The sequence below is a fragment of the Lineus longissimus genome, chromosome 12, assembly GCF_910592395.1.
Source record: "Lineus longissimus chromosome 12, tnLinLong1.2, whole genome shotgun sequence".
In the NCBI taxonomy this organism is placed as follows: Eukaryota; Metazoa; Nemertea; class Pilidiophora; order Heteronemertea; family Lineidae; genus Lineus; species Lineus longissimus.
In genome coordinates, this window is record NC_088319.1 from 11,040,132 (window position 1) to 11,062,604 (window position 22,473).

The 22,473-nt window shown below is 39.0% G+C and overlaps 1 protein-coding gene across 4 annotated transcripts in view; it reads left to right on the plus strand.

Moving 5' to 3' along the window:
* Positions 1-22,473, plus strand: part of LOC135496597 (N-acetylated-alpha-linked acidic dipeptidase 2-like) — a 150,568-nt gene that overhangs the window by 60,772 nt on the left and 67,323 nt on the right. Inside the window, exon 1 of one of the 4 annotated variants that reach the window (XM_064785998.1) lies at positions 13,971-14,128. The exons of 2 other annotated variants lie outside the window; for them this stretch is intronic. In XM_064785998.1, the coding sequence (XP_064642068.1) occupies positions 14,112-14,128 (17 nt within the window). In that variant the 5' untranslated portion in view covers positions 13,971-14,111. Of the gene's footprint in view, positions 1-13,970; positions 14,129-18,744; positions 19,421-22,473 lie in introns of those variants that run through there. One more of the 4 variants, XM_064785997.1, reaches the window with a different exon arrangement.

Consider the following 22,473-nt stretch of genomic DNA (forward strand, 5'->3'; position numbering starts at 1 on the left):
AACAAGTCCGGCTCTCACTAAGAGCGGTCTTATTAAGTGCGGATAGGACAAGCGGATTTAAGCCGAACTTAGAATAGACCCGGATCTAAAGCAGAAATTACCTGGAATGGAATCGCATTAGTCCGGATTAAGATCAAGTTACTTAGTACGGCTACAGGTGGCGTGTCAATGTGAACGTATTGCGCATGAGCGGAAGTGTTGGTTCTGTCAAAACAACACGCGGTATTTCTGTCAACAGGTCAACTCTGATTCGTTCTCATTTCTCATTTCATTATTCAATTCTTAATTTAAGTAAATTCTAGTGCTTTATCCTAACTATGGCTCGCTGTTCATGTTTCCTTACCTCCAGTTTGAAGAGTTTAGCCTAACGCGCATAGAGTGGCGCCGCCTGTAGCCGTACCTGTTAACTTACCAATCCTGTAGTCGAACTGCACCACATTCGTTAGTCCGGACTAAGCTAAGTTCGGACCTGATGCGGATGCGATAGAAACAGATCTAAACCCTGTAGTGGAACCAAGACTAATGTGTTGGAACTTGCTGGTTTTGTCTTCTAAGAATAAGACACCTGGATGGTCATTTAACCCTTTAGCTACAAGAAATCTAAATGAAATGCCCATTTTTTCCCATATGGCCAATTAAGCCCACTGAAACACATTGCTTCAAGATCAATTGCCGCACCATGCATAGATCTTGTAACAAACAAGCAGGCAAAAACAAATGCTTAGTTAGTTACTTTTGATAGCATCCATACGGATTTTCCATTTCTTGTTTCTTAGCAGAAGGATGGCTTCAAAGATGTGATGACACGATATGAGTTGGTGAAATTAGGTGATTAGTAGCTAAAGGGTTAAACCCCACATAACCATTTGACCACAAAACAAAGGGAAAGGTACCGGTAGCCAATCTCAATATAGACCAACTCGGCTAAGAGAGCATACTGCTAAATTTTCTACTTGTATGCATCCTATCACAATCAAACACATCGCTGTCATGAGAAAAACATTGTCTCATTGAACTTGTTAATTAGGTGAATTAGCAGGCAGCTCCTGTCATTTAAGAAGGAAACATTTCAAGGATTAGGTTGAGAGGCAACTAATTTCTACTTTATATTCATTAATGAAAACAAGGATGGGGTGTTATGTAAATGTGATTGAGTGGTATCCGGTTTTTGAGCTCAAGAAATCTTCTTCACTCGGAAGGTGCAAATGGACGATGTGCTTGCGAAGCCTTGTTTTGGATTCAGTTTGAAATGATTTTGAATAGAAATTCTCTGTCCGCCTCGATTTTTGCCACGATTTTAGCTCTAGCAAGGCAACCAATACCTCTGGTTCTGTATGAATGCCTGAAGCCAAATATCTCCAGTGTTAAATGCAATCATAAATTGTATGAAAAGTACACAACAAGCCTTCATGCTGATATTCAGCTATGGTGCCTGGTCATCACTTTATTGTATTTTGTTAGATAGAAGAAGATAAGACTTTCCTGGAAGACTTTTGTAACCCAAGAACCAAACATTCAGAAACTTAGAGTTAAAAATACTACACCAGCATGACTGACCATCCCCTTGGGCCATGTTACCGTGTTAATTTACAACTGCCATCCAAAAATCGTGATGATAAATGACTGCCTGGTTAAAAATATGAAATACCAATTTCATGAAATCCCATGCAGTCACCAGAAGGGGATGCCGTACCTGTTTTTAAGGTGATCAATTCCAGTTGCCGTAGCTTTTTAATCTTGGCAGTCATGCACCTACTAATTGATCTGATAGAAATGGTCATGATATAGAAGCGATAGTCATGATAGTTGGTTTGGCGCTGAGTGGTTGCTCAAGTTGTACTCCTTAGCACTTGGTCATCTGTTTTCAATCTTTTCTCATGAATCTTGTTGTCTTGGGCAAGGCACTCAAATTCCTTCTCTCCAGTTTCAATATCAGAGCTACAGCATCAATCCTAAATTTAGACACACGTGGACAGTCCAGTTGGTAAGGTGTTTAATATATGGGAACCTTATAATATTTGGAAATAGTAATTGGATTTGGAAATTTCAAGTTGTGTAGATACGTACAAAATATACATTTGAACAATGCTGTTGTGTAGAGAGATATACAAATAATTTAAACATGATAAAGACCAATTTCAGCAAATTTGTATGCTTAATAACTGCTACGGCATTGTGTATAACTGCATTTCTGTTTCCTGGACCACCAGCAATCATGAACGACGTACCCCTATTATCTTTTCTCAAGGCAGTTGACGTCTTGAAATTTCCTTCTGTCCAGTTTCAATATCAGTGCTACATGTACAGCCTTCAGCCCAGACAAATGTGGCCTGCTTCCTAATCAGTGAGGTGGAAAACTTATGGGAACCATTTTTTCCGAATAAATAACATTTAAAGAGATGTTCTCATATCATGACCTCCAGGTTCTCATCAATGTATCCATATTATGGACGCCCCACCAGCCCTCTACACTTCAATCGCTTATCTGATCTAGCACCGTTTGTTTACCTGCCCAAAGTTGGCAACAAATGCGATCACTTGCTAATCAACAAAACCAAGGTCGCCCTGTTGGTTCCATCTTTGATGTCCCAATGCACCAATTGGTTTCCCAAGGCAAAGCATTTCCTGTAAACATCTAATTCATTGGTGAGGGTGATTATATTTGAATTGAGGAGCTGTAGCTGTTACTGGTTGACACAAATGGAGGACATTTTGTAGTACACTAGATTTTTACAACTGCTCTAGGTCACAAATTCTGAAGGTGAAGTGAACCGATCAATATATGTTGGTCCAAAATGCTCTGAAACAGCCATGATACTGAACATGGGTAAAGGGAAAAATTTAAGTTTTATTTAAAATATCGTCGACTATATGTATCATACAGTATGTAAGACAAATATCCATTCCCGCTTGACAGTCAATATCACATTTTATTTCTTTCCTCTATCATTTGTCCATCATTGACCCTGCAATATGAGGATTCATTTCCCGGCCCAATATCAAAAACTTTCAGGCAATAAATCATGTCGTGTTCTGACATTTTTTTCTGTGACCAGTTGATGTTGTGGGTCGAAGTATTGCAATGTCGGAAGAAAGATGCCAATATGCGAATGGTACATTGATTTTAGATAGGTGAGGGGGCCAGCATTGAAAAAATGTAATATGAAACTTAGCAGGGGCTTGTGCATAATTGGTGTCAGAGAATTGGTACTGAGAGGAAAGATGATAAAAATCAATTTGGCATGAGGGGATCATTGGTGAAGCGATTTACCGGCAGTTCTGAGCTTAGACAAAGTTTTTTCTGGTTGGCCAGCCCTTAGGTATAGAGTCGGACGAAAGCAATATGTGAAAAGACCTGATAGAATGTTGTCGGAGCTTTTTTCTTCTTCAACAGCGTTCAGTTCTTCTGATTATATTGGTGTCTTTTCTGAAACTTTGCTGTGTTCACGAGTTCTGTCTTTGAGACAATGTGCTGGTTTTCCTCTTCCTAGCATGCAACGCATGTGAAACTTCCCTCATTGATGTAGTATTCTTAAAACAAATTTCATAATCGCAATACGAAGCATCCCTTCTTGTGCTTCAGTCGGTATCAAAGCAGTTAGTGCACCGTCAAGCCATACACAAGTTTCTGATTGGAACCCTATCACTGGCCCTGCGACGTGATGCTTGTCCATCACGTCGAATCTAGCTATCGATCCGTGCTGGATTTTTGATCAGGAAATGAAACGGTACATTTTCTCAGGTGGTGAAAATGTAAAAAGTAGACTAAAGTGCTGCTTGCGTTATATCCATTTGACCTCAATCATATTCAGTTCAATGAACACAGAGTCCTCCAGTTCCTGAGGTGGCATATTCTACCACAAGATCACAACACCAATACAACCCTCAATTTCCGTATTACCCCCGTTCCTCTAAAATCCAATTATTGGTTCAACCCCTGACTATAGATGACAAGATGATTATGAAAGAATAACACAGCGACATCACGATATCGAGATGTCGAGATGTCGTGGACAAGATTGCGAGATCAAGATAGCAAGATCTATCAGGAAACATAACCAAGATTGATATTGTCCATGGCAGATATCACTCATCCTTATCAGTCATATTGGAGACCAATCATACCACGGGAGTTCTGCTCATTGATAAGTTTGGAGTTTGAGTTTGTGTCATATGGCGACATTGGTTATAGTGAAGATGAGCTGGCAAACTAGTTAGGAACTAAAACTGGTATTTGGTTATGACCTCCCCAAACTGCAACAAGGGGGACACATTTTTGCCTGGAACTTAGGGAATTTTTTTCATCTAATAATAATGAGTTCTTATAAAGCGCTTTTCCAGGTTTCCCTGCTCAAAGCGCTTTTGGGAAACCAAATTATTACGCCGATCTCCACCGAAAAGAACCTGGGGTTTCAAAGAGCAACCAGAAAGGTGCTCACCTGAACTCGACCAGTCGGAGAACCAAGCAGTGACTCAGCTCGGAGTCGAATTCACAACCTCTAGATCATGAGGTCGACGGTCTTCCACTGTGCTTCTGCTGCCCCTACCCTCCTGTTGTTTTATAATCAGAGCCCTCATCAGAAGTGTCAAACTACATCCTCATCAAATGACACTAAACTAAGTCCATTGAAGACATCCCATGCACATGTAAGTACTCATCTCATCAACCTGCTGCAATTGCTAGTTAATGTCATTGAGGAGTTGTGTGTTGTTGCTGAGAGAAACTTGATCACGTTCTCGGTAAGTCAGTCATCTTGCCAAATTGGTGCATTACTCCAAGTAATTACGTCGCTCAACAAGGTGCATCTGTATCAGCGATTTTCATGTTCCTTGGAACCTATAAAAGCGTGGATGTACTCTTTCGTGATGGGAATATGACCTCTTCTACATGTTACTATTTCTGAAAATTAGTATCAAGCAGACATGTCGTAGCTAGTGTTACAAGTAATGGAAAAGGTAAATTCATCCTTTAGATGTGATTGCATGACTAAACAGCTTTATTGGATCTAAAGTAATAGTTTTGAGGACCATTACATTGGAGGATGGGGGTCATATTTGTATAATCCAGCCTCGGGGTGATTGTGACAGCACTTTTGAAACTCCCAGTGAGTTAGTAATTTTTATTTCATGCGTGTTTGATTGTAGAGAAACTGGGTTTTCACCTAGGGAAGTGGAATATGTCAATGGTCATTTGAAGAGTTTGATGCAAAAGGCACTGAACACTATTCTGAAAAAATTGAGATACTCTGATAAAATGAAGACTACCAAAGCATTTCATTGCAAACCTACAAAATCCTATTGAAACTCGAGTGATATAACGTCACCTCCATGTAAAACCCATTCGAGTCACAGCAGGAAAAAATGTGTTACTGAAAAAGGCCGGAAGTGGATTTTGTGGCTTTGAGATCACAACTTGTCATTTGTAGTCCATGAAAACTATTCATCGAAAGCATCCAAGTTCTTGTAGTACAAGCAGCGGTTTCGAGTCTAACAATCATTTCTAATCCCTGCCGGAGTTTTGAAATATGCATTGCTTGGTATCTTGATTCAAAGAGGGAGTCATATTTTGTATTTCACGCAATGCATCTGAAATGACATTACACACCATGCACTTTCCAACGTTTATTTTTATAATCCGCTTCCCAATTTTTACTTTCTTCTCATATTCTCGCTAAGTTTTTGATAGAATATGGAAAGAAAACTTCTTAGCTGATAAATATGGTTGAAACACACTCTACGCTTGACTCCTCCACAATCCACTCAAAAATATGCTGTTTGCAGCGCAAGGGAAAAACGACTCTGATAAAAACTGAACCAATTGAAGTTATCATCCAGATGTGTAAAAATCCTGTAGGCGTTCTGTCCTCAGCGAAGCAGTTAAATTAACGGGAGACACGCAATTGCCTTTTGAAGATGATTCTACTTAAGATCTTGATGTCAATCACTAGGTTGACATTACCTTTGGTACTGCGTCGTTTCGTATTTTATCCACATACATGGCATACTTTTATTGTGGTTGAGTATAAAATCTTAATACAATGGTAAGCCAGCGTGGTTCCTCCGTTACCGCCAAGGCTGGTCGACACACGTTTGGAATAGGAGATATTGGTTTATCCTGACTCGATATACGATCAAGGTTATGTCCACAACATGGTACATGAAAGTGCATTTCTTGTCACGACAGATGTTTTTGTCGATCATAAAAAGTGACATTCAATATCCTTGCTTTTTGCCTTCCACCTTTAAATTACCATGTCTATTTTCATCTTGGGATGCAAATCACTGGATTATAGTGTCTGAATTGGTTCCATCCAGCTCAATTACAGTAATTTAGACATGCTACACACAGTGAAGACAGAGGTCTGAAAAAAACTGTATTTTTGTTTGGTGGAACTGCAACTTATATAAAAGTGGCATACTCTTTTGCGATGGATAAGGATAGGAACACATACTATTGAATTTTGCCATTGATTCGATAGACCACTTATGTCCGATTGACAAAAATAGGTCCAGCTTCCGGAAACACTCTCAAAGCCAGTGCAACATTCACTTCAGAAAAACCAAACTAAATTTTCAAAAATTTTTATATAGGCCTACCCTCCTTTAAGTCTCACTGGCTTTTTATTGCTTGATCAGTGATCCATTCCATCATATTCGCATGATGCTCATGATATTAGCTATTGCACTCTTGGGAACGTCGCTCCAAAACCAATTTATTTTTTGCGGCCATATTCTATTAGCTGTCGGTTCCATACTGTAGACATGCTCTCTGAAGATCTCATGTCGCTGGACTTTTTATGGACATTCGTTAAAAGTAATCCGTCTTCCCAATGAATTGATGACAGGGAGTATGCTGATATTGAACAAGAAAGTGTTACCAATACGGACAAGCAGAACAGATAATCTTCTTTCACCTGATTAATTCTGAATTGGTATCGATGTGTGCTGTATATATCAAACAGAAACTTTCGCTAGAAGTTGGCAGAAAGACTTTTGGATCACCTTGGGATAGATTTGTTTCTCTCATTCATCTTTGCTGCCATTCTTGAATAAAAAAAATTCAATTGTGCTCTTGAGAAAACTTCCATAGTTCTGTAAAAAATGTATTATGATTGCACTCAGATTGCAATGCTTCTTTCCATTCAACCAAGAAGATAAGAATCGCGGTCGTGAGAAAACTTCCTATTTCCAGAGTTCTAAAAATATATCATGATTGCACTGGAATTGCAATATTTCTTTCTATTCGCAGAAATTGAACAAATCGAGAGTGTTTACATCTTGCAAGAACCTTGACAAAAAACGCATACTAAACTGTGGGTGGACATTACCTTTGGCTTGTATTTCTTGGAAAACTGTACAGACCGAGTCATCTATTAAGAAATTAGGAATGGTGCTCCGATTTATCCTGAATTTCAAGTTAAAAACTATTCCGACGTATTCAAAACCCTGAACAAGGTTTATTTGTTTCTTTTTTACTTATTGTCCGAAATTGAGCTAGATTTGTCCTTCAAGTTGCAACTTTGCCTAAGAAAAAAAACCAATCGCTTGTCGGGTTGTAATTTTCTATTTGGTTTCATTGATTGGTCATTGACTATTTTCCGCTTGTGATGACAAAAAATTGATTTCCGCCAGAACTTGATGGAGTTTGAAATTACTTCTTGATGGGCTGCAATCACGGTCCCTAATCATCTGCTAGATTCCACCGATTATTGACAATTCTTGACCACTAAATAACCTGGATGACCAGTCGTATTGGTGGTGTCATTTACAATAGCAAAACAGTTGACCTGTCCTTTGGTGAAAATTGGCAATTTTTTTAGAGGTGGCGCTAGCTCTTGTTTAATGTGACAGCTCATGGTCTCTTTATCATAAACTCCATTATCTTTTGTCTGCCGAAGGGTTTCGGCTGTGTATCATACCCTTGGTCTGCACCAGGTATAGAGCTGGATCGAAACATGGTTTCCGAAAAGTTGTAAAATAGCTAGCATTACCTAATCTCAGTAACGAGGTCTGCATTGAAATGAGTGCAGTGCTGCCATCTCTTTTTTCCGTTCTACCCGACAAAAAAACTTACAGGGACTGTGGGTGAATGATAGAACTTGAGGAAATGTAGGAGTACAGATTATTCAGGGGTAATAGTATGCAGTGTACGAACCCGGTTTAGGCCGGGAGCAGTAGCGAGAGCTAATGCACCTCTTGTAATAGTTCCAAGCTGAAGAGTTTTCTACGGCCTGTATTGACCTTATAATGACACTACTCTATGGCCTCGCCGAGGGAGAGCTTCTTCTATGGCAAGAGGTGCAATTCCTGCCACATTTGAAAATCCAGGTGGTGACTGGTTCCCGTCTCTGTTTCGTGTGCTTAGGGATATAAAAATGTGAACTGTCACAGCAAAACCAGGCACTTGTTGCCCTAAGCTTGGCAGGTAGAGACAACTGGTTGTTCGTTTCACTTTAATTGTCTTAAGTTTCTTCTATTATCTGCCGGTGTCATATAGGCGCATTTCCTGTACGACTTAACACTCATTTCGTTGTGACAGGGCACATATGGAGAAACTGGAGGGTCAATATGACTGCACCTAAGTATGACGAAAGAGTATTGTTTCTGGAAACTTCCCACCGGAGTTCTGGAGAGCCGTGGCACTTGAGACAAGGATATGGTTTCTTTGATATACTGATGGAGTGGTGTATCTCGAAAGGTTAACCTAGTCTAACATGACAACATAAAATAAGCTCCAGGAAGCTGTCAACTCAACTGGTTATGTTGCGAGACAAGAATATCACTTCAGAGATGGACTTGCTGAAGTGGAAAGTGAAGACAAGCCTGGTGCGGTCAGAAGAATTCCAAATTAACTTTTCTCTTATGAGCATTGATGAAACAGTCAACATTTTTATCAACTCTTTCACAACTCATTCCATTTCATACTTTGAAATAAAGGTTTTTGAGCTTTTCAAAAAGCTTCAAAGGTTATGCGGCAAACATAAATATGCACATCGTAAAGTTTTTTTTGGTAAAATGAAAAAAATGATGTTTTTTGAGATCCTGAAAAACCACTAAGGGTTTTTCATTTTGATGACAAACCTACGGGGTACATATTTGTGTTGGCCAAAAAGCCTTAATGTTTTTCAAAAGCTCAAAAACTTTTATTTCTGAGAGTGTGTAAACAAAAGCAACATTACACAAGAACTATACTTGTGGGCAGAAGATTCCAACCTTGTCAAGTAAAAGTAATTGCCAGGAGTTAAAGCTATCATCTGTGTTGTTGGCCCGCGTCGAAAAGCCCTATTATTTGCCTGGTAGTATTCAATCAAGGAATAAGATAAGGATGATTGGTGTTGGCTGGTTCTTCATCTCTATTCCATTCAGGGATCAATTATGCCGAATCATCAGTAGGCAGACATGATTGGAATACACAACATCTAGTAGATCTAGATCCCATGGATTTTGAGTAATTTCCATGAATAGCGATCATAGAAAGAGTCTACTTTCCCTTTAAAAATAATTATTTTAAGTAATTTCCATGAATGCTAACCATATAGAAAGACTCTATTTTCCTTTTAAGATGTAAGACAGAGTCATACAAAGCCGTAGGTTTGTCTGGTACTGCCTTTTTTCCGTCCCCAGATACGTTAGCCAGGAACCATAATGCTCAAATGTAGGCAATGTATCACAAGATTTATGAAGAGATAAGAAAGTTTTTGCACCAATCATATGATTTATGTATCATTTATTGGTCTGTGAAATGTCCACGAGAAAGAAATTCTCATGTAAAAATATACAGAGGAATTTTGCGCCTTGCCGGGGTCTCATAATGTCAACTGACTCTACGTCCCCACCTGACAAAGCCACTCATCCTGGTAGATCTGCCTCTGGAAGTTGTAAATTTCTGGATTTCGGTTTGATATTCTCTCATTTATGAACGAAAACCGCTGTCTTCTCGACAGCATCTGCAGTTATTCATTACCATTTTAACATAGATAGGTTGACAGCATTTAAGGCAGGGCTGCAGTAGCTTGGGACAGTGGACATAGAGTGTTAACTTGTATTACCAATAATGAGCGTATTATCACACATGACAAAACAATTACAACATGCTGAAACCACATCCAAATGTTCAAGCTCGTCTGCATTTCAATACATTTTAAGGGGCTACATTGAATTTTAATTACAAGATAGCCCCAGGAGATGTCTCTTTGGCTAAGAGCTAGATAAACACCAATAACTTGAGGGAAGAGATCAGTCAACATTGCTTTATAAGTCCCTGAAGGCTACTTTAGGATATGCTCAAATTCCTGAGACGAGGTGCAAAAGTATCATTTGTGCATGAAACCAAAATTCTGATGTGAGAGTGGCTACATGTACCTGTGAACGTAATTTCGGAATCTAGTTCCTCTAAAATAATTCGTCGTCACCATATTGAAAAGACAGCCTGCGTAACCACAACACGGTGATTGTGACGATGTCGTGCCAGTGGCAGAATGAATCCCCAAAAATTTGTCCTCGAAATGATCATACATTTCGATATTTGTGTGGCATTCTCTTCAGGAATCAATCCAAATTTTCTAATTTTAAACCCATTGACTTTTTAACTGGCGTATGACAGAACGTTCATAGGTCTACCCAGTGGTTACAACTAAAGAAGCCAGCTATCAGACATGATCAGAGGCTTAAAGTGAGGCTGCGCATGAATATTTCCTCATATAGGTCCCAAATGTGTCATTGGATAATTGAAGAATTCAAATCTTGTCTGCTGTCTGCTGGGGAAGAATGGTTGCATGCAAATTCAATGATTTGCTAGATTTTAAAAGGTTATGCAAATTTTAGTGGTCATAAAGTTGAACTTGTTAAATTACAGACAGCCAAAAGAAAACGTTTACTTTTTATATTCCAATCAATATCCACTGAAGAAAATTGAGCAGCACAAAGAAATTTGCACTTTCATAACTTGAGTTGTATGGTCTAATCAAGACGCAACTGGGAAATCTTGGTGTTGTTACAGGTGTGTATATTTTCTTTGCAAGCATTAAAAGGATGCCCCCACTGAACCAAGTAGGTGTAAATTAACGAGCATATTGGCTGACATTCACAAACTCGGTCATTATTCAAAGAGAAGCTTTTCTTTCTCTCCAAATTTTTGTAGTATTTAAGGTTAGAAGAGATATTGACTAGTACAAAACAGAAGAACAGTTGCATCCTTTGTAAAATGTAGACAAGTATCGGTCGACTATACATGATTGTAAGAAGATGGCATTTTATATTTTTCTCTACTGTCAGTCTAAGGAAAACGTTTCCTGTAGGAGTGAAATCAAAACAAGCTTATAAGACTGTCGGCATGCACAATATGTAGACAAGTGAATAATTTTTGCATCCTTTGTAAAATATCGGTCGACTATACATGATTGTAAGAAGATGGCATTTTGTATTTTCCTCTACTGTCAGTCTAAGGAAAACGTTTCCTGTAGGAGTGAAATCAAAACAAGCTTATAAGACTGTCAGCATGCACAATATTTTGCAAGGCTGTGATATCAAGGGTGGGGGTGGGAGCTGGATGACCAATTGCTCACTGGCAGTCTCTTGAGTCTTGCATTCCTCAAATTACTTGTAGCAAAGTGGTAACTCTAGTGTGCTGAATATAAAAGTGTCCTGCAGTAGTAGTCGACAAAATGACTTGTCTGGTGTAAGGTTACAATGTAGATAAAACTGAGAGAACAGGTCTAAGGTTACAGCGTATACAGACACAGAGGACACAAAGTTGATTGTATATGTTGTATTGAAGTTTAAGGTTACAAAGTAGACATGTAATGAAAGAGTGCTGGTCTCCCAACAAGTCTGAAGTTACAAACAAGGGCCTTTATCACAGTTTGCTGAGGACAAACCTACATCTATCCAGTCAAAGTCGTCCATTTAACAGCATCACGTATGGGAATGGAGTATGGTTGGGCAGCAAATGTTATTGGAGCTCCCAAATTATTGGCAACTTTTCTCTTTGTTAGTAACGAGATGTGGTTTCTACAGATATTGTTCTCAATGGCTATGTAAACTGAGACATATATTTACTAAGTGTGTTCCCAGTTGGTTGGTTCTCGTTGTTACAAGTGATGCTAGTGTCGTCTGTTGATATCAATTTACAAGTTGGCACTCTTGTTGCAGGATTTTCCGTTTTTTCCGCAGTTTTCCGGATCTCGTGAGCTGGTTGTTTCTACTTTGATGTTACATTATTTGGTAAAAAACCCTCCGGATTGGTTACCCAGCATGTCGTCGTCACCCGGGCTAAATAATGTCATAGCGCTGAGTCCAATGTGGCACTTTACAAACATAAAGGAAAAACAAAAAGGTTTGCTCACGTGCTTTTGGCTCAATATTCTGAATTTTTTTATAAGGTCGACTAAAAAAAGCTATTTAACTCTTCAGTTCATCATTCACGAAGTAGTTCATGCCAGTATCTCACAATTTCACAAGCTGCATGACACGAGTGGCTGTGAATAAACTCACGAAACAGTTCTCAATTGTGTTTTATCCAGTCTTTGATCTGTGAAGTTATAAAACAGTTCAACTTTCATTGCTTTCTAGCCACTGTGGCTTTGAGTCATAGCCATTTGAGACAGTTTCCAAAGCTTCATCCCATCAAATGTTTACAGAAGGTTGTCATCATAATTGAATATGTTTGTGAATCTATCCCCAGGAGTTATTCAGATTTGCAGTAGGTCATGGAATTGGACACTTCCTAACTCGGTTGGGGCCAGTATGCCTTACTGATGCTGTTGATGTTGAGTAGTTGGAAGTCGCAGCAGAACCTAATGTGATTTGTGAAAGGGAACAGGCTCCTTTATTTCACAGGCTGGTCTATTTTGCATTTGAGGCTTCGCTTTCTTTGATGATGAGAAGAGTGTTTCAGCAGTAGGCAGGCAGAGATATGGCCCTTAAAGGCCTGTGTTGAGGATTGCCAGAGTGATGGTGCCTATGATGGTCCCTTATGAGCCAAAATGATGGTGCCTATGGTCTACCCTCAACTGGCAGTCATGTCCACCGGACTTTGTGATCTGGGAGTCATTGATGTCAAGTTGCTGCCAGAAGGGGCACTAAACCGTATGTTATCCTAAGCGACATGACGTCATGGGCACTCGTTCAATCACCTCTCCTCACTCAGTTTTGGAACTCCATCTATTTTCATCCATTGCAACTATGTCTATCATGTTTAAGATGTTTACTGATATCCCAGGTATTCTCAACAGGTAGCTGAAGATATTATTTTGGTGAATCATCAATACTTTTCATCTTCATCTGTTACGGTTTGTCTCTATCAATTTCCATTTCAAACACCTAAAGAAGAACTACCTTTTCCATTAGATAGTGAACGTTTAGCCACTGACAGCCAACACTCTATTTATAGGCCTACTTAACCAAAACAGAAAAAAATGGTTGGAGGGGATGGCAATGCGTCGCCAATTTGGTGTGCTTATTGGGTTACTTTAATGGCCGTTTGCTATCAATATAGATTTGAACATTGCCGTTATGTGGACAGATATACAAATGCTAGGCCCTCTTTATACGTATAAGTTTCAGCAAAGTTTCATGCATGAATATTGCAATATAGCATTGTTTATAACTGCAGTAATATTTTCCTGACCCAATACGAACGAACGAAGCGATGGGGAACATCGTTCCCCGTCAGTGATTTGCTGTCTGGTTAAACTAGCAGGCTACAGGTGGTTTTGTGAGTGTGCCAGTCTCCCTGACAGTAGATTTCCATAGGTCTATGATTATGCATCTCAGCCAGCTGTAGACACACTGTATAAATAATCCTTTGTGCAATTTACAGTTCATGTGGTTATATGCGTTTTTCGATTTCCGGCCACATGTTACTGATGTACATGTGGGCCTATCAATATATTCCATGTGATGGTTGAATAATGATTGAATATGCCACTTGTAGTATGTTTGCTATAGCACTGTTTAAATCTTTTAAGTCTTGGCTCGATTGGTGATGCTACCTGAATATTTGGATTACCCATACTGATAAACATAAAAAAGGAGTCTCAATTGTGATACTCAGGATTACTTGTGATATTTTCTTTGGATTACTTGTGATATTTTCTTGTGAGTTATTAAATATGCCAAGATTTCGAAGGTAATTAATGTTGTTTAAACTTGCTTATGCGATGGGTGGCAGAAATCTGCTTCTTGTTTGTGATGGGCAACATCATAAACATATACTGTGGAGACACTACTTGGCCGTTTTTGGTGTGTGTGTTTCACATAGGCCTATTACATGTTATATATGCCTTTCGTACAGGCACCCTTCAACAGGCTAAATAGCATCTTCACAGTTTGTGACCTGTCACAGTAAAACCTTGGGCATCTTGCTCTGAGCTTATTGGCAGGTTGAGACGCCTTGCTGTTCATTTCACTGTTGTCTGCCTTTTCTGTAAAACCTGAGTACGAAAATTTCTTCCATTATCTCCTGGTATCATATTAGGCTAATCTTCTGTGCGAGGTGCACCTGGTTTTGTTGTGGCAGGTCACATATGATAGTGTAGTGAAGGTGTTTGACCCTTTGTTGCTGGAAAATTCTTGAAAATAACCCTCTTTTTCGCCTGGTCTGAGATGATGCAATCTCTCTTTGGCTTGACAAGTTTGTGGCATGTCATATGGCCTGCTCAGCATTTATTTTAAGCAATTTTTATCACACTTTGAATTGTTCATCTCAATCTTGATGAATTCCATTTTCATCTATGTTGTGATTCCTATCATTTTCAGCTGGTGTCCATGTATTAGGCGGTAAGGACAAGAATGCAGAAAATTAGTTACTACATGTATGTTTGATAATATACTAACTGAGTTGCTGAGTGTTTTTGCCTTGCCTCTACTAAAGTTTGATGAGCATGCTGTAACTTACCTATTAATCTTTTCATTCATGATATTGTCTGTGTGACCGTTCCGGCTTCTTCTTTTCCTCAAGTGATTTTGACTTAGCCAGGCTTGACTTGACTTTCGCTGTCCTACCCAGAATATACCGGGTCTTTACACTACGTACTATTGGCCCGCTGTAATCCGGGTGCGGGCCAGGGGTGCATCATTCACTCCTGAAACCCAACGGTAGCGAAAAGGTTTGAATAGAAAAATATCTGTCCTCGCCAAGACCTCTGCTCCCATTTTGAGTCACAAAATGATAATTTGACTTCAAATCTACTTTGGAATTTAAAAAAGTACACATCCTCACAGAGGCCTTGTTGACGCCAATTGGAATTATTCAAATTTGCATCACATTCTGAGGCGTGATTTTTTCCCTCCCCTTGCGTCATTCATCATCCTCATCCCGTACTTCAAGGACACAAATGAAGATTCTAATTGAAACCATGTTTAAAGGCGTATGCCGTATGTATTTAATCATGGGTCAAATTGAAATGCAGTTGTACACAATGCCAGAGATGCAGTTATCATGTAAGCACCTTTGCTGAAACTTGGTGTATAATAGTATTTGTATATCTGTGTACAAAACGGCAATGTTGAAATTTACATTCAGTATCTATTTAGGCAATTGGAAATTTCAAATTGAAGTACAAATTTCCAAATTTTTTACGAACAGCTTTTAAAAAACAGGACTTGTTTGGGTATTTTGATCACGTCATGCTTGATCTGACATTTAGGAATTGAAAATTGAAAAATAACAAACCATTGAAGAACACTTTTTGGTAAATTTTACTCTCAAATACTTTATATTTAAGGAAAATGTTTGCAGTCATTACAAAGTTTTTTGTATTGACGGCTTTAAATGGGTGCGCTGTTCATTATGATTGGAGGTATTGGAAAATAGAAGTGCAGTTTTTCACAACGCCTTAATACAGTTAATATGCACACAAATTTGTAGAAACGTGGTATTTCTAGTAATTGTATATCTGTCTATAGAGCAGCAGTGCTGAAATTTATATTTGATATGTATTTACGCAATTGGAAATTTTCAAATTTGATTCCAAATTAAAAAATGTTTAACAAACGTAGACCTTTAAGGTGATGGAGCATCAGCTGGAGGGAGGTGTGTCATAGAATAAAGCTTAAACCGCTTTTTTCTTAAGAGTGATAAGAGATGAACCTATTGCTGGCTTTTGCACTGATGGATGAAACATCCTTTGCCTTAAATTATCAGCTAGCCCGGAATCATTGCTGCATAATTGCCCTAAGACCTTAGGGGGTTAGGTTAATGAAATAATGCAGGTAATACTCTTTTTATCTGGCCGTGTCCATAATTGATGTTGCCATTACCAAGTTCGATTTATTATGCAGCCATCTATTGGCGAGTTGTGATTACTTTGCGAAGAATACTGATACAATTAACCCTTCTATATGCAACAGTTTACTTCTGTGGGGAATATCTTGATTGGTTTTAGCAAGAATGAGGACATTGGTTTAACAAGTATATAGATTACAACTATAAATTTAAAGTCGACCATTTTCCTAAATTGTCTCTTTTAACTTTCACAAATATTAATTGCCAGTTTCTTTACACTTAACCCCCCCCCCCCCCCCATCCCCATTGCCTTGTGAATAAAAACTGTGCAGCAATGCCATTTGGACATCAATCACTGTTGCAGATGAACTGACCATTGTATTACACCATGGTCGACTTTCCCGCATTCATTTCAGCCATTTTCGTGCTTCTGAGAAAGTGTGCAGCATATTTCATGTCATAATCATTTGATGCCCAAAACGGCTTGTGATAACATGACTGCATGGGCCACTCTGTTCCGCTTAACTTGGCCATGCCTGTTTTACTTACTTACCCAAATACAGTAGAACCTCCCTTAGCGGACATCTCTCTATTAAGGACAACCTCTCAATTAAGGACACTAGGTTTGGTCCCAAATTGGTTGTTTCTATTCAATTTGACCTCTCTAATCAGGACACCTCTCTATTATGGACAGCACTTGTCAGTCCCGAGGGTGTCCTTAATTGAGAGGTTCAACTGTAGTTAGATTTGGTCCTAAATCTGCTTAATGGTATGATGCAAATATCGCATGTCATAACCTAATCAAATCGTATTGTTTGTGCTTGAGTCCCATGGGTAGATCTTTAGTTGCTATACTACCATTAGCTAGAGAAATATCATGAATTAGCATTCAGAGAATCGAGATAATTCGGATTTTGCAGTCCGAAGCATGTGCTTTATGATTTTGGTTTGGTGATTTTCCAGAAATTATGCCCTATAGTGACCTGAAGTACAGGGTAAAATAACACAACTCATTTAACCCTTTCCCTTCGGATGTCATACATTGCACGTCATGTACATTGTCCCATATCATGCGGGTGACGTGCATAGCATGTCATGCCCTTCTAAAATATATATTCACCAGCACTTGGTTGCAACATCTCTTAAAAACGCACTCGAGAATAATTACAGTTGAACCTCTCAATTAAGGACACCCTCGGGACTGACAAGTGCTGTCCGTAATAGAGAGGTGTCCTGATAAGAGAGGTCAAATTGAATAGAAACAACCAATTTGGGACCAAACCTAGTGTCCTTAATTGAGAGGTTGTCCTTAATAGAGAGGTGTCCGCTAAGGGAGGTTCTACTGTAGTTTCATCTCAATTGTATAGATGGTGACACTTTTAAATAGTTTCGACCGTTATGTTAAAAGTCAGCTCCAATTTATATTATTGGTATCGACTGTCAGCACATGGCGGCGCTGGCTGAAATATTGCTGCCACAGCAAAAGGGTTAAGATATTCATAACATAAATAGGCAGACTACTAAATTTGAGTTATCCTAGCACTGAATAAGAAGCCTGAAGGCGAATGGTATTACTCCATCAAGTAACAACCATCTTGGGAATTCAGTTTATGCTCGTCTTTGAAATTGGTCTATAAACAACGAACCCTATCGCCTATTCAAATGCGCCCCTGTCACCTATTTATTAGTGATACTATACTAGTGTGTTGCCCCTTTAATCCTGAGAGATGGGTCTTTGTGGTAGTAGTAGCATTGTTGGTTACATTTCTGTTAGCAATTCGTATTCCCAACAGTCCAAGATAAAAGGTTGAGGCCATATCCGCAATGATACATCCGCTTAACAAAACGTGCTGACATTGCTGATGAGTTGGCACTTGGTACCTATGTTTGCACAAATTAATTATTTTTGAGGTCATGTACTGAATTTATTACCTGTATTAGTAATCAGAATTATATTTGCACCAATCCAAGTGGTTAGGGTTGCCCGTACTTAATTCAAAATAAGGCTTCATTGCTTCAAAGTGCATTAACACTATAAACTGCAATAGATTATAAATCAATGTGTTTAGAATATATCTTTTTTGATTGCAAAATAAGATGCAAAAAAAAACCTTGGTGGTCAAGGTGGTTGGTACGGAGCACATAAGAATTTAGTGAATTTTAATTCCTCAAACTCCATGACGCTGTTGTCAGGACCAACACAGAGTTCAGGCAGACAACACAACAGCTATTGATTATAGCAGAACGTATATGTATGGTTACAGCACCTTTGTGCGCTGGACATTCAAGTGGATTTAAATATTTCCCATGTGACACCAGGGCAGCATCCTATGACGCTTTACTTGTAAGAAATATTTCAATTAGTTGACTATTGATAATGTGATGGGCGGTGGATGCTTGTTTTAGCGTTATCTTGTAATGGACATCAATTCTGTGGCCGTCATGCACAATGAACGGATGTCATTGCGCTCGTGTGATCATCAGTTGCCGGTTGCCAACGGACGTATAAACATGTGATATTTGCATTGGTTTGCTTGGGCTGTCGTAGCACGGATGATCTTTGGTACTGCATTGCTTGAAATAGAACGCTTGTAGCCCGGCTGTTAACGTGCCACCTGTGGATTTGAATCGAATAACGTGCACGATCAGGTCCTGTTGTGTTGATCAGTGGAGTTGATTTGCTCAAGACTAAACTCTTTGTTGCAACATTGCCATGGATATCAAGAGCATTTATGCTAACTAGTCGAGATACAATCTTTTTCAAGTGGATGCAGGTTTTGAACATTGTGCTCTGTGGCTTTGGCTTTGACAAAGACTTCTAGGAATTTTTTTATGCTTGCTAATGTCATTCAATACAGAAGTGTCAGTGTTCCGAAAGCTCATCATTATTTGAATGAAGACTCGGCACATACTTGTCTTTATTTCAACTCTGCACTTGCCAGTGACAAAATGAGTTTTGATGACACTATTTAGGCATTATATACTGGAGCTAGGACTGGAGTTCTGACTTGTGTTGGAGCATCTTCGCAAGCAATGTAGTCTTCATTATCAAGCTACTTGACTCTAATTAGTTGCTTTGTTTCATCATGGATGTAATGAACCACTTGTGAAAAGTGGAGTCGTGATTTTCTTGATTTGCTTCTTGGAGATTCCTTTAGCTGGCATTTCGATGGTTCTGATCTGGAAATCTCGAAGGTAAGTTCAGTTTTATTTATCTCTTTCCTGGATTTAACCCTTTGGAGTTCAGGATCGACCAGGAAATGACCACCCTCCTTCCATTAAAGGGGGACTATAGGTAGGAGCAGCGGGGTCAAATTGGCCAGGTGTGGTAGAAATAAGCGAAATTTGTACCCTGAATAAGTCATAGGGCTACAAAACACCGACTTCTCTACTTATTCAGGACAGCTACAGAAACCTATTCAGATGTGTTCAAGTTATATGTGCTGTGGACACTCTCTTTGCAAACACCCCTGTTAGCAGAACAGACTCTCTTGCGGCATGTGTGAGGACACTGATTTTGGTCCAAGATTGAAAATGTGACCTCTGTAATCCGGACGCCTCTCCCATGAGGTATGCATTTTTTTGTGAAATCAGAAAAGGTTAAATTGTGTTCCATGACGAAGCTATGTTTCAAGAAATGTTTTTGTTGTTAGAAATTCCATCATGCGCCTTCGTACAATAGCCTTCATACGAGAGCCTTCATCTTATTTTTCCTTCAATAATCCATTAAATGTCACCTGATCTCATTCTGTTTGCAAAGTTTAAAGTGTTGTATTCTCCAGCAAGGTTAAACAAGCTTATTTTGGCATAACTTTTTTGTCGGGCACTTGAAAGGAATTACCTATCAAAGCAACAGCTTTTTCTGAAGTTTTTTGAAGTAGTGCACTTTGTCAAAATTTCATCACCCATGTGCAATAGTGAACTTAACCCTTTTTACATTGGCTATGTTTGTCCCCAAAATGCTGGTGACATTTGAGGGGGTGATTTTCTTCCTTCAAAAAAATTATGAAAAAAATACAAAATATCATTTTATCACGCTGACAACTGTTGTAAAGTATTGACTACTGAAAATTAATAGTGATACCTCTTGATGAATCTTATCATAGATGTTCAGTTTGCATCCAATCCAGTCCTTGCCGCTTATCAAAATTTTATAATTTCAATTAAACTTGGAAGTAGTGCCACCTGTGCAGAATTCCTCTCTTCAGGCATCTGTCACTTTTTCTTTCCTGAGCTGCGTCTACCATTTGATTAAGAAAGGCCGAATTTAATTTGTTTTCGTGCCACCTCGGCAAAATCCTGTCAATATAATCCACCCGTGAGTGTATAATTTGTCACAACGTCTTTGCCTGAAACGATGCCTTCAGTAAACGTCAGATGAGAAATTACATTAAATTTTTCTTAGTCAGCTGTAAAATGTAGGTTTCCTAAAGAGCGTTGCGTTGTTATATCATGTCTGAATTTAAGGCAACTTGTATTTTATCAGTATTTTACTGGCTGATAACATTATCTTAATCTTGCACAGTAAAATGGGTACCCACCATTAATGATATGGAGGACCTTAAATCTTAAGACTTCAGGCAATTATCTCTCGTAGAAATATTTTACAAAGTTGCAAGAGGTGGTAAAAAGAGGTGATATGCGGGCTTCGCAAAGGATATTTCGTAAAAACCAAGGTGTTAACCGTTGTTAATTTCCTCTATGAAGGTGGATCAAAGCAGAGCAATCCAACTCGTCACTCACGTACTGAGCATTCTGAAAAAACATTAGATTAATCTGAAAGCTTTGATCTATAAAATCGCTTTAATAGAAAACTGTCACAGATAGAGGAACCCTGTATATTTTAACATTTTTAGCTCAGCTGACAAGCTGAGCTATTCATATGAGTAAATGGTAGAATGAATGTCCGTCTGTCTGTCTGTCTGTCTGTCTGTCTGTCTGTCTGTCCGTTAAACAGGCACGTTTCAAAACTATGGCGGATAGGCGATAGATTTTTCCTCTGAGGCGTTGAGACCCTTCAGGACTCCTGAATAGACCAAATGTGGGTCCGGCAGGATGAGCGGTTTGGCCACTAGGTGGCACCGAGCGAAATTTTCCAAAAACCTTTCCAGCAGCTGATTTCTCCTAATTCTTTAAGTTGGGGATCATGAATCAAATCTAATCTTATAGAGCAAAGCTTTCTCTTTCATTACCAATAGGCGTGGTTCATGAATTTCCCACCAGGTGGTGTTACTGGCGCAATTTAGTGAGCACCCCCAAAGAAGAGCATTTTAAATTTCGCGCGAGTTATCCCACGTGCAGCGAACGTCACGTCTCGGAGTCTGCGCAGTTCAGACGTAAGGAGACCATGCTATGGAATAGATCGCGTTCTGTCAATTCGGAGGTAAGTTCTCATTAGATGCACAATTTCATAGGCGATAATATTTGGCTGCTTGTGTTATTGCATGTTGATGACATTAGGGAAGGCTTGGATTGTTTAATTGGATGTGATTAATTTGAAATAGTTCGTCGACGATCGTTGAAAAACGATCTGCGAAATGCAGCTTGGTCTGGGAAACGATGTCAAAGTCCGGCTTTAAATCATGGATTACTCAACAAATAACTCTTGTCACATAGCAGAACTAATGTGAATAAACAAGACAATAATAAACATTGTTCTGATATCATCGGGTAAGGTTGCCAATGTACATAAACAGTGTAATTGAGGATCGACTCCGGCGATTTGAAATGTCAACAAACAATAAATGCGATAGCTGATACACACTGACACATGCACACTGTACATAGCACAATGCTTCAAACGGGCCGATTCATCACTCTTATCACAATTCATTCTCAATGAACTTCCTTGATCATTCGGCCCTAGCGCCTTGTCAGTTGTTGTTGGCCTTGTATTTGATATAAAACTTGGCTAGCTTAGCTATCTATCAAAATTAAAATGTTATCTCCTCATCATGTTTTGCAGGAATGATCTGCACTACTGCAGCTGCATTTGAACATATTTGGTGACCACATCACAGATGACCAAGAGAGAGGATCGAGCTATGACTTTGCACATCCCATCGACTTCGGTGTTCACCAGTGCAATCATCAGAAGAGCCAGTCTATTTTAGTATTCAAGTATTTCATTCTGTAATACTTACCTCAAAATTGACTAAATAAAGAAAACCGCATGTGGCAGTTGGTTAAAAAAATCAAGTCTATCTGTTTAAAGTTTTTACTTGCTATCAACATTTCAATGGTGGCAT